The sequence below is a fragment of the Galeopterus variegatus genome, unplaced genomic scaffold, assembly GCF_000696425.1.
Source record: "Galeopterus variegatus unplaced genomic scaffold, G_variegatus-3.0.2 Scaffold305, whole genome shotgun sequence".
NCBI lineage: Eukaryota > Metazoa > Chordata > Mammalia > Dermoptera > Cynocephalidae > Galeopterus > Galeopterus variegatus.
Window position 1 is genome coordinate 149,338 of NW_007726416.1, and position 12,610 is coordinate 161,947.

Below are 12,610 nucleotides of genomic sequence, written 5' to 3' on the forward strand. Positions count from 1 at the left end.
TTTCTTGGATAAAAGAAAATTGTAGTTTCCCTCAGAAAAGGACTGACAAAGGAATCAAAACTCACAGCTCCTTTTATTTGCCACATACTGTGTGGGCATACTTGTCCAGCTTTGTTAAGGGAGGATGAGCCAAGGCTGGAGGTAGGTAAGGACCAGGGAGGCAGGGTCCTTAAACTTCATTGAGGAGTTTGGGCTGATATCTAAGAGTAATGAAGAGCTACTCGAGGGTATCAAGCAAGGGCGTGAAGAGGTCAGAATTGTGGTGGTTTAGAAAGGTCACTCTGGGTCTTGTGTGAATGGAATGGATGGGTGGATGGAGTGGAAAGACAATGGTTAAGAGGCTATGAGATCCCTAAGAGGAAATGATTGAACCAGGATAGTAGCAGATGAGATAGAACAGATTCAATAGACATTTGTAAGGCTGAGCTGAAAGAACTGATTGATTGTAGGAGGTAAACAGGAGGGAGGATTCAAGAATGAGGCCCAAGTGTCTGGCAGGGATGCTAGGGAGGAAAGTCACACCATCACAGATTTAGTGAGAAGGAAGTCAATTTTAGACATGTTAGATTTGAGGCTCTGCTTATAGAACATTCCAGCAAAGGTATGCTAGTGGCCATTTTACATATAGGTCTGAAGCTCAAAAAAGGATTAGGATTGAAATGTACCCTTCTGAATTTTAGTTCAGATCAGTGTTTTATTTTCCATAAGCCAATGTTACCCATTCTGAGAACTCAAGGTTAAAGGCTGAATACAGCTAAGACCAAAGGCTATTTTGCCTTCATTTTCTCAGAACTTAATATACTATTGCCTATTAGAAAACCAAATGACTCTAAAGGATATTTAAATTTTCTTCTGATATTTAAACACTCTGTTAATATTATCTTTGTCATTAGAGTTATTAAATAGATTGGGAAGAAAAACACAATCTTTGGTGACTTTCTTCTCTGAGTGAAGTACGTTTAGAAGACTGCTTCTACTGGTTCTATAAATATGCAAGGGAAGCGTGTGTGAGAATAGGTATTTCTTATTAAATATAACAACATTTAAGCCCATGCAACAGAAAATCCTCAACTCCAAGTGCCCCCCTTCCTATTTGTAAGGAGGGCATTTAAAGAGACATTTGGTGAAGCTGCTTATAGTAGTACTTGAGAGGGTGGGCTCTCAAGTCAAGATTTCTAGCGTTGTGTCTTACTAGCTATATGATCTTAACCAAGTTGTTTCATCTCTTTGGCCTTGGTTGCCACATCTATAAAACAGAAATGATAACAGTACTTACCTCTTAGATTTATGAGGATTAGTTATGAAAAAGCACTTCAGAGAAGTGCCTGGCAGATTGTGTGTACTCAAACAATATTATTATTAAACAATTCTGCTAAAGGTAACATTTTCTTTTTCTTAAACTATCGCCACTGTTTAAAAATCTTGAAAATAATTATTTCAGATCAGGTTTTCCATTCAGAAACATGATTTCATATTTAAGATATAGTATCTAATGCTAGCCCTCTCGGAGTACTCCTAGGGGATCTATAAAGGTCACTGTAGAGTGGAATCTTACTAAGCAAAAGAAGGAATGATAAAATAGAGACTGTTAGGAAAACAATTTGCAGATGAGTAGGGGATTAGGGCCAGAGCAGCAAGAAGTAGTATCTGAAGTTTACTGAAATAACAATTCTATAGTCCTAACAGGCATGTCCCCATCAAAATATGGAGATACAAGAGCATTTAAAAATAAAAGTGTAAGTTCAATTTAAATAGAGAAATTTATCCTCATTTCCATAAAATGAGAGCTGGTTAATCAAGACAAACAAATTTTACTAAATGGATCTAACAAGGCCAATGAAACAGTAATATATGTGCACAGTAAACAACCTCACAAATACAAAAGACCATACTTCCTTTTCACTGAAGAGACCATTCTACTTCCAGAATGCTCAGTTATGAACGTGCTTGAAATAAAATGAAAGCCTTACCAAATTATCAACACATGACATACACTTTTAAGTTGGCAGTTCACACTCTTGAAAGCAGTTCTAAATGATGTATTGCTTAAAGTAAAACATATACTATACTTGATTACAAATTAAATCCAGTCTGTTCAAGTCAAATGTACACCGTACTTTAATAATCAAGACAGTTCAGCCATTTTTCTGGAATATGTTTCAAACAGAGTTGGTATATAACCCATATATAACAAAACTCATATTGCTGTGATTTTAGTCGTTTTATATTTAAGGGTCCAAAATATATTATTTTCACAAAATAACACTGTGAGTTTTTAAAATTTACATTCTTCAAACACACTCCACCAAGTCATTTACACTAATCTACATCACTGAAGATAATTCAGAGTCTCACTTCTACACAGAAGTTCTAATTGACTCAAAAGGCAAAACACTGCCCTACTCTAGAAACCTGCAGATCAAGTTCTCAACCCTTAAAACTGACCAAAAATGTTCCAGTGCACTCACTGTAGCCATGTATTTGGGCTCTGTATTGATAGCATAAATGTGGCCATACACATTGCAGTAAGCTAACTTCCATATCAAAAATAAAATGCAGAAGGACTTGAAGAGATGTTACAATTCCAATAGCACAAACTTGAAAAACTGAACGCTTAGACATAACTCCCGCATCTTTTCTTTAGGTCATTGCCACACACACAAGGTTTGAGGCAGTAATCTATATTAGCATGTGATTAATCAAAGTGTACACTTATTACCATGAACTTGGGTCCTATGTCATAGGATTATTTTTTGCCTTTCCCCCAAAGAATCATTTGCTCTTGAAGTAATAGGCTTTTTAAGGCACATTTTAAAAACCATCATATACCCATCTTAAAAATGGAAGCTCCACCTGGTTATAATATATATACTTATGTAATGTGTGATTTACCAGATAGGCAAATGTCTCTACCTTAAGGATAAAGTTTCATTAGAAAACTGATTCTTTATTTGCTTATTCAAAGAGAAACATTCTGTAAAAAAAATTAGAGAATTAGATTTTTAAGAATAACCCATATGTGCCAGTCCTGTTGGCAAAGGTCTAACAGGGTTTAGCTCCAGAAATTAGGGAAGATTCCCTGGAACCCTGGTTTCCTACCCATCCAGGATTGAGTAGGAATCAGTATGAAGGGAGTTAGGGCACCTTAATGATTTTTAGAAATCTTTCAAAATGCACAGACCCTTGGGAGTCTCAAACCTTAAACTCCAATCAGCTACTACCATATTAAATTTCTCTTACTAACTTCAAAGGAATAGGACTTGGCAGAGAGGGGAGAGATGACAGAAAGATGCCACAGATAGAAATGAGATAGCTTCAAGGACAAGTGTTTTAGGGATTTTATATATTTTGCTAGAACCAGCTTTGATGTCCCTAGGAGGCTCTGATTTTTTATAAAACGTTATTTTCTAAATGTCCCACAAACATGCCTTAATCTGCTAACGTTTGGGATAGACATAGAATTATCTACTCAGAAAGGTTTGGTGTAGGGGTAGATTTAGGACTCATTTCCTGTTAGTTTAACCAAAGTACACATAAGTGAGAGAACTTCATAGAAACAATTATACATACAGCTAACTTAATGCCTCCTCCAGCCATCCTTTTCCCACTGACCATTAGGGGTTTTCAGGATGGCTCTTCAGCCTCACAGAGCACACAGGTGGCAAGTTGAGCCCTAGCTCCCTCATAAGGTAGGAACTGGTGGAGTACACAAGGCTCATTATCACAGAGGAAAAGGAGACTCAGAGGTGACAAATATGACTGAAAGGATTAAGCTCCATGGTGGAGATCTGAGATCTGCTCCATTCACTGTGGTCACGAAGCAATAAAAAACTGGTCCTACATAAACAGTTTAAATGTAGCACAACAACAGGCCATCTCACACGGGTCAAATACACAGAACTGCGTGCGTGCGTGTGTGTATGTATTTAGTCTACAGTTGCCAATCACTTACATTTGGGAGACCTCTTGGCTTCTTATGTTACTTTAGCCCCAAGAGGCAGGTATAGAAAAGCCTCTAGAAACCCTGCAATTCAGTGACATTCTCGTTTCTCTTGTGATTGGCACCATTTTGGAAATTTGGTCCCAAAGGTTCTAAAGAATAGTAATGAAGCAAAAAGAAATAACCTCTCTGTATGAAGTGATTATAGAGATGTGTGTTGAGGTAAAGAGCTTCATAAAAACTGTTGAGCAGGGAAGCACAGCCACAGCTATGGCAATTTTTAGTTAAGTGTGGTACTAACATTATTCTACAAAATGCCTGTTTACACCAGTTATACACTGGGGATCTTATTGCTCCTGGAGTTTGCAGCCCCAATCTGTTCCAGCTCCACTGAAAAATGATTTTTCTCAACAATTGGTAGCAAATATTCTCAAATTTACAACAAGTCATTACCAATGCATTGCTATTTGATTAATTTGATTGCCATATGGATATGGATTACAGTATGCATGACATTGACACCAAGTACAGAAAAAAGCTTAGAAAAGTTGTTTTATCAAAGTTCAGTTCAATGAGAAAAAAACATGAAAAAGTGCAAAATATGTACAGTTCCTGGCAGTTCTCACATAGGATTTTTCTGACTACAGACCATAAAAGTTTACATTAGTGTAATGAAAGTACAGTGGATTTCACTTCATTGTTAATATACAAGTTTTTGCTTCAAAGTGCTTACTTTATTTAAAAAAGAGAAGATCAAGAGAGTTGCAGGAATTTTTTTTTTTTTTTTTACAACAAATCCATGTCATGTGTCTCAATCTCCTTCTTCCTCTTCCTTTAGTGCAACATGGTGCCTCATCAAAAAGGTCTGATTTCAAAAGATGCTCCTGTAACTTCACCTACAGCAGCACTCTAGGGGTCCCATTAGGGGTGGCTCCTTTTTTCTTCTGGAGCCGATTCTGAACCTTTCGAGATTTCACCACTTTCATTCTCACCTCAAAAACTTCATGGATGGCCTTCCGGAAGCAATGAAAATTATAGTCAATAAGCCCTGGAGAAGAGAACAAAAATATTATAAATGTCAGGGAGAAATAAGCTCCATCTTTTAATATCAGCCACAGCCAGTACAAGCCAGTAGGGGGTGGTAGAGGAGTGATCCTCACATAAGAGGCACAAATTTTTCTGGAGGTCAGCAGCTGGGCTTCAGGAATTGTAGGAAACTTCCAGGAATTGCAGGCAAAGTCTTGTTTGTAAAGGTAGGTTTTTTCCTGGGGCAAGGTTCCAGAGTACATACCACATTTTCAAAGGTGTAAAAGATTTCAAAAACCACTGAACTGCACATTTTTTTTACCTTTCAGAATTAAAGGTTTCTTACAATTAACATAAATCTTTAGAGAAAAATTTTCTCCCCCAAAAGGCATTATTAAATTGACTGAGTGTTGGCAGAACCTGACTTGGAGTGTGGCTGAGATCTTAAAGTCACAGTATCAATCAATTTATCAATCAATAAATATTTACTGAATATCTATTATATTTAAACCATTCTCATAAACTGTAGGGAATGCAAAGTTTCTGATTTTAGAGTAACAGTCACCTCATATCAACTCCATGTCAACTCCAAGCACTGGAATTCAACAACCAATGACACTCCCAGCTTTTCAATATTAAATAAATTTTAAATGGTTAAATAGTAGAGAAGAATCTTCTCGTGTTTTCAGAAATAAATCAGTAGCACAAAAGTATAACAATAAAAAATAATTCAAAGTCTTGAGGAGTGCATTTTTCTCATTACCATTAATTCATAAAAGTGTTGAGAGCACTTTTTACAACAATTAGGATAAGGTTGTTGGTTCTATTTACGATCTTTAAATTTATTAAAATAACTAGCCCAAACAACTATTTCCATCTACCAGGTGATGCTTCCAGAGTCCCTTCCAAAGAAAGAATTGGGATTCCAGCCAAGGATGAAATTCTTCAAACTAGTTACACAACTAACTGCAAGTGCACAGGGGGGAAAAAATACCATCTCAGCTTCCAGGAGCAGGAACACCTCTCAGTGGTGCCCACTGCTGCTTCTGCAAATAGTGAACCACAAGTGCAATAAAACCAGGAGATGATTTCCTCAAGAAAAGATCAATGAGGCAATCAGGGGGAAAAATAAACAAGAAGCAAAGAAGTGATTTTATGCAGTGGGAATATAAAAGATGTGAGAACGACCTTAAAATCCTCTGCTTATTCCTGCAACAAACTGCCTTAGGAAGAAAGCTTGGCTAAAGGAATTTGGTTCAGTGAGAAGGGTACAATTAAATACTCAACTTGGGAAATTTTAGAGATATCCTGTTAATAGTTTTGGACAAATATTAACTTACTCATCTTTGCACATTCCAAAATGTAACAATAATCTTGCTGCATTCTAAATTTTAAAAGTAAAAAAGTAAAAGTTCACCACTGAGGTTTTTAAAGAAAGTTAAGTATTCATAAAAAGTGTTACAACCAGTTACAGATTTCTTTGTTCCTTCTCCACTCCCACTGCTTCACTTGACTAGCCTTAAAAAAAGAATGTGTGGGCCGGCCCGGTGGTGCACTGCTACGGTGCACTGCTACAGTGCGCCGCTTGGGAGCGTGGTGTCGCTCCTGCCGAGGGTTCGGATCCCACATACAGACCAGTTCCCGCTCACTGGCTGAGCGAGGTGCAGGCACAGCACCGAGGGTTGCGATCCCGTTGCCGGTCCCGGTCCGGTTCGGGCGCGACACTGAGGGTTGCGATCCGTTGCCGGACATGAAAAAAGACAAAAAAAAAAAAAAAGAATGTGTTCACTATTCCAACCCTTTCATTAAAGGCCACTGAAAATACAAGAACAGAGAAATGAACAGAATAAACAATCTTCACCATCAATTAGTTAATACAGTCCCACATCCTACTCTTTTCAATGGTTCTCAATCCTAGCTGCATATGAAAAACACCCAGGGAACTTTAAAAATTAACAAACCCTAGGCCCCTCTCTCATGAACTCTAATCATTTGGAGGATGGCCCAGATATCTATATTTTTTAACCATTCCCCTTCCCAAGCTACATATAATATACATTTGATTTCAATCCTCTCTTTTCTGCCAAAGCAGTCATGGAGATCATTAATGAAAACTCAGAAGCAGACTGCTGTGGACTGGATGTCCCCACAACCTCATTGAAGCTTAAATCCCCACTGTAACTGCTGAAAGTAGGAAATACTATTACAGTAATCGAAAGGTAGGGGCTTGAAGAGGTGATTAGATTGTAGGACCATGCCGTAGTGAATGGATTAATAATAGTGGTCATGGGTATGGTTCTGAAGGCATTAAGAGAAGAGCACATGAGAGGTTAGTCTCTCTCTGCTCTGCCATTTCTGCCACGTGAGACCCCTGAGTCACTATCGCTACCACCAAGACCCTCACCAGAAGTGTTCCCTGGACTTTGTACTTCCCAGCTTCAGAAACAGTACACAATAAATTTCATTTTCTTTTTTTTATTGAAACAATTGATTATATATATTTGTAAGGTGCAGATTTGAATATCAACACCTGTATACAAAATGTGGTGATCAAATCAGTATGATTAGTATACTCATGTTTACAAAACGTAATCAATCTTTGTGACCCTTAACTAATTTCTTGCTAACCCCCCTCCACCTACCCCTTTCCCACCTCCTCATTTTCTCATAAACTACCCAGTTCCAGGTATTTTGTTATAAGCAACAGAAACGGACTAACACAAAGACCAATGTGAGGAAAAACTAATCAACAAGTGCTGATTATCAGCACCAACAGGACTTAACACTTGAGATAAAAGCAATAAACAAATCAAACTACTGCATCATTTACAAGCATTAAGTTCTCTTTTTTAAAGATAACTACATGATTGGTAGGGTGACCAAATCATCCCATTTGCCAGGGATTTTCCCAGTTTTAGCACTGAAGTTCTCTTGTCCCAGGAGCCCTCTCTCAGGCCCAGGCAAATGGAGATAGTTGGTCACCCTCAAAACACACAAGTTAAACACAATGAGATTAAACATTAAGTTTTCCTATTTACTTACATTTCTTAGTTATAACATAAAAACTAATACCTAGGTTTCTAGTTAGTTTAATAAATTCCACAAAATCTGTCTATCTTCAGAGATGATCCCACCTAGGTGGTTTAGGAATAATTTACCAAGGATCCACAAGATAAGTTCCCACTAAAATTTAATTCCACAACCATAGATGGATGTTAAAATTAGTGGGCAAAAGTTTAAGGAGAAACAGGAGTTGCATAGTTGGAAAGTATTTATTAACTTTAGGAACTTTACAGTGGAAGAACCTGGCAGATGCTACCTTAACTAGATCAAGGTTAGCATCCCTAGTGATAAGACATGTCGGCATTATATAGCACTGAGAAGGACACATATCATTTCTGGCAGGTATTACGAATGCCAAAGTGCACAATCTTATTCCAACTGTGTAAATACATCAGACAAACCCAATGTGAGGGACAAAATAATTGTCAGTACTCTTCAAAAGTGTCAAGGACACAAGAGACAAGGAACTGTCACAGATTGGAGGAGACTAGAAGAAATAACTAAATCAAGTTTGGGATTCTGGGACAGAAAAAGCATTTGTGGAAAAACTGGTGAAAAGTGAGTAAGGTCTATAATTAAATCAATAGTATACCAATGTAATTCCCTAGTTTTGATAACTGAACTATAGTATGTAAGATGTTAACAATAGGGGATGCTGGATGAGGGATACGTGAAAAATATGTGTGATTTTTGCAACTTTTCTGTTAAGTCTAAAGTCAGTTCGAAATAAACATGCCCTCCAGGTTGACTCTAATGTTCGTTAAATTTTAGGACCTGCTGCCAGCCTTCATGTTTTTGGGGCTGTAGTACTACTTGCATTACTTTTATTTTCCTTAGCTTCCAAAATCAATATTAAATATTAATCACAAATAAATTTGGAAAATATCTTTAACCAAGGCAATAATATGTATAATGGTTAAACATACACACACCACACACACACACACGCGCGCGCACGCAACTGGCTCTATATAGAGGAAAGCCCAGCAATCTTTAGCCCTGACTGCCACATACACGCGCGCACGCACGCAACTGGCTCTATATAGAGGAAAGCCCAGCAATCTTTAGCCCTGACTGCCACATACTGGTAGTGTGACCTTGGGAGAAAGTCACTTATAATTTCAAGGCTTGAATAAAATCATCAGTAAAACGAAAGGGTGAAATCAAGTACAGTCCTACATTAAAAATTCCATGAACCTACTATACAACCTGTTCTTTCAGCAAGATAAAAACAAGAAGTAAAAGATGAACACTATTTAATTAAAAGTTTTGAGAGCAAAGTACACAAAAGGCAATTTTGTCAGTAACAGTGAGCACAGGAAAAATACACAACTTCACTAAGAAGCAAGGAAATGTAAATTTGAATGATATACCAGTTTTCAATTATCAACTTTTTTAAAATACTAATACTGTACCCAATATTGATAGGATCACAGCAAAATGAACACACTCATATTCTTATAGCATAAAAATATAAAATCTTTCTGAAGAACATTTTGGTAATATGCATTAGAAGCCACCAAAATGTGGCTACCTTTTTGATCTAAGTAATTCCACTTGAAATTTTCCCTGAGGAAATAATCAAAAATGCACACAAATTTTATGCAAAAATCATCATAGTATTATTTATAACATCAAAATCTAGAAACAATATAAATGTCTAAAAATAGAAGAATCTAACAAACATTAAAATGATGTGGTAAAAAAAGACTGAATTTATCAACTTTTTTAAAATACTAATACTGTACCCAATATTGATAGGATCACAGCAAAATGAATGCACTCATATTCTTATAGCATAAAAATATAAAATCTTTCTGAAGAACATTTTGGTAATATGCATTAGAAGCCACCAAAATGTGCCTACCTTTTTGATCTAAGTAATTCCACTTGAAATTTTCCCTGAGGAAATAATCAAAAATGCACACAAATTTTATGCAAAAATCATCATAGTATTATTTATAACATCAAAATCTAGAAACAATATAAATGTCTAAAAATAGAAGAATCTAACAAACATTAAAATGATGTGGTAAAAAAAGACTGAATTGGAAAGATGTCTGTAATAATTTAAGTGAAGGTTATAAAGTAGTACTTATGATACAATCTCATAGTTCTTTTAAGAAGTGTGTATATAAATATGCAGGAAAAGGTCTGGGAAGTTATACAGGAAGTGTTAAGAGTAGTTATCTGAGTGAGAAGCTTATCAATTATTTTTTTTTTGCTTGCTATTTCTTAATGTTCTAAATGAATTTATACTTTTGCAATAAAAAGAAAAATCTAAACTATGTTTTTATGGCAATGAATTAGGAAAATTTCATGATATAACAAGTAGAAACAACAGGATATAAAACTACATAGGCAATATGGCCCCAGTTTTGTTGCAACGAAGAAAAAAGGGGATGAAGGAAGAGAGGAAAGTAAGGAGAAAGAGAGGGAGAGAAGGAAAGAAGGAAGGAGAAAGAAAACCCCAGAGATTTAACATGGGGGTTTAGCTCTAGATAGTGAAATAATTGGTTTTTTTTTTTTTTTTTCCTTTTTTTTGTCTTTTTTCGTGACCGGCAACAGATCGCAACCCTCAGTGTCGCGCCCGTACCAGACCGGGACCAGCAACGGGATCGCAACCCTCGGTGTTGCACCCGCACCTCGCTCAGCCAGTGAGCAGCCAGTCTGTATGTGGGATCCGAACCCTCCGCGGGAGCACCACCAAGCTCCCAAGCGGCACACTGTAACAGTGCGCCACCGGGCCGGCCCGAAATAATTGGTTTTATTTTGTTCTTTATACTTTCCTAAATTTTCAAGGCCTTTTTATAATGAATATATATTGTTTATAAGGGGAAAAAAAGACTATTTCAGTAAATGTTACTATTGCCACTTTATTGGGAATTTTTTAAGCCAATAAATTGGTAAAACATACTTTCGCTACTAACAAAAATCCCAGACCACATCAGTAAGCTGGCATTTCCTAGTTTAGATAGTAGGGAGAAAATGAGATTAACTGCCTTTGTTTTAAAATAAAACAGAGTATGTTTTAAAATAAAACTGAATATGGTCAGATATTTGATGAACCTAAGTATATCCGTGACTTCCCTTTTCAGAATCATGATACCATCCCTGTGTTTTGAAAACTTAAGACTGTATGAAGGCTGAAGAGAAATCAAATACCATCTAGCTTTAATGTTGTATTAGTTCTGTTGTCCCCTCCCTTACATGGTGAGAACAAATGATCACACAGTCACCTAAGACTTATTAGAGATGTGAACCAAGGGGGAGGTCTCCACCCTCAATATCGGCTGGGGCATCCTCTGCCTGGTAAGAGATTTCACAGCCTGGCAACAGTGCCCCATCTAGCCTCACTGGCAGAGAAGCTAAGGCCTCAGGGAGGATCATCTGGTTCCCTCCCACCTCATGGCAATCGCAGCCACACCACTAGCGGGCAGACCGGTTCACAGACCCAGAAGCCTTAGGACCATGTGGGGAGCCCATACACCTCCAGCCTACCTCAGGTGTGTCAGCCAAGGGAGCCTGTAACTAACGTCTGGAAGCTTCAAGGGGTATGCTGTCATCCACCCACATTCAACCAACAAACGCAGTATTAGCCTGAATTGAAATGCTTCTTTTAAATCACACCAAAACATTACCTTTTCTTTCAAAGCTTTCCTCTCTGACAAAGCAAACGAGAGCCAGGAACTTTGTCACCTCTTTTAAATAAAGAACTGTTGTATTATTCAGCTTTATAATGGCTGTTGATTCCTTGTCATAGGGGGTTCCTGCTCCATCTTCTTTGAGACTAAATGGGGACAGAAACCAAAATGTATTTGACCATTGAGAAAGAACTACAAATTGAAACCCAGTGACAGAGAACAACTTTAACACACACCCCAAAATTAATAATCATAAGGATGTCGTTTGCACTTGCAGTGCCTTTCAGAAAACAATCTTAGAAACACAAACTCACAAGTACACAGCCTATGACACTTTCCCAGTGACACAATGGGTGGCTGCTGCAGCAGCTAGGCAACTTTGCAGGCACCTGAGGAACACGGGGGAGGGATGGAATTTAGCTCTTCTCCCCTCTGTGGACAAGGGCTTCTTGTTTCCTCATGATAGAACAGCCAGGCTGTCAAAAGCATGATCGGATGAAAGACCAGTGGGGGCTAAAGAACTGTTCCGAATTAGAGGAATCTAAAGAGAGATGACAGACACAGGCTGGACTGGACCCTGGGCCAGGGGAAAAGATAGAATGGGAACCACTGGTAAAATTTGAATCTGTTCTATATATTGGTTAACAGAGTAATGTAGCCATGCTAAATGTGCTTTATTTGATAATTAAGCCAGGGTCCTGTAAGAGAATGTCCTTGTTCTTAATATACACATGCTCAAGTAGCTAGGATCAAAGAATCACGATGTCTTCAACTTACTCTCACATAGTTTGGCAAAAATAGGTAAATAATATATATAGAAAAAGATGGCGGGGCCGGCCTGGTGGCGCACTGCTACAGTGCGCCACTTGGGAAGCGCGGCGGCGCTCCCGCCGAGGGTACGGATCCCACATACAGACCAGCCGCTCACTGGCTGAGT

At 37.8% G+C, this 12,610-nt stretch overlaps 1 protein-coding gene across 1 annotated transcript in view; it reads right to left on the reverse strand.

The window, feature by feature from the left end:
• Window positions 1-1,791: 1,791 nt before the first annotated feature.
• RRAGD (Ras-related GTP binding D) overlaps window positions 1,792-12,610 on the reverse strand; it is a 41,227-nt gene continuing 30,408 nt past the window's right edge. The window contains exons 6-7 of the mRNA XM_008567213.1: window positions 11,671-11,819; window positions 1,792-4,988 (exon numbers count right to left, since the gene is read on the reverse strand). Coding sequence (XP_008565435.1) covers window positions 4,837-4,988; window positions 11,671-11,819 — 301 coding nt within the window. The 3' untranslated portion in view covers window positions 1,792-4,836. The remainder of the gene's footprint in view (window positions 4,989-11,670; window positions 11,820-12,610) is intronic.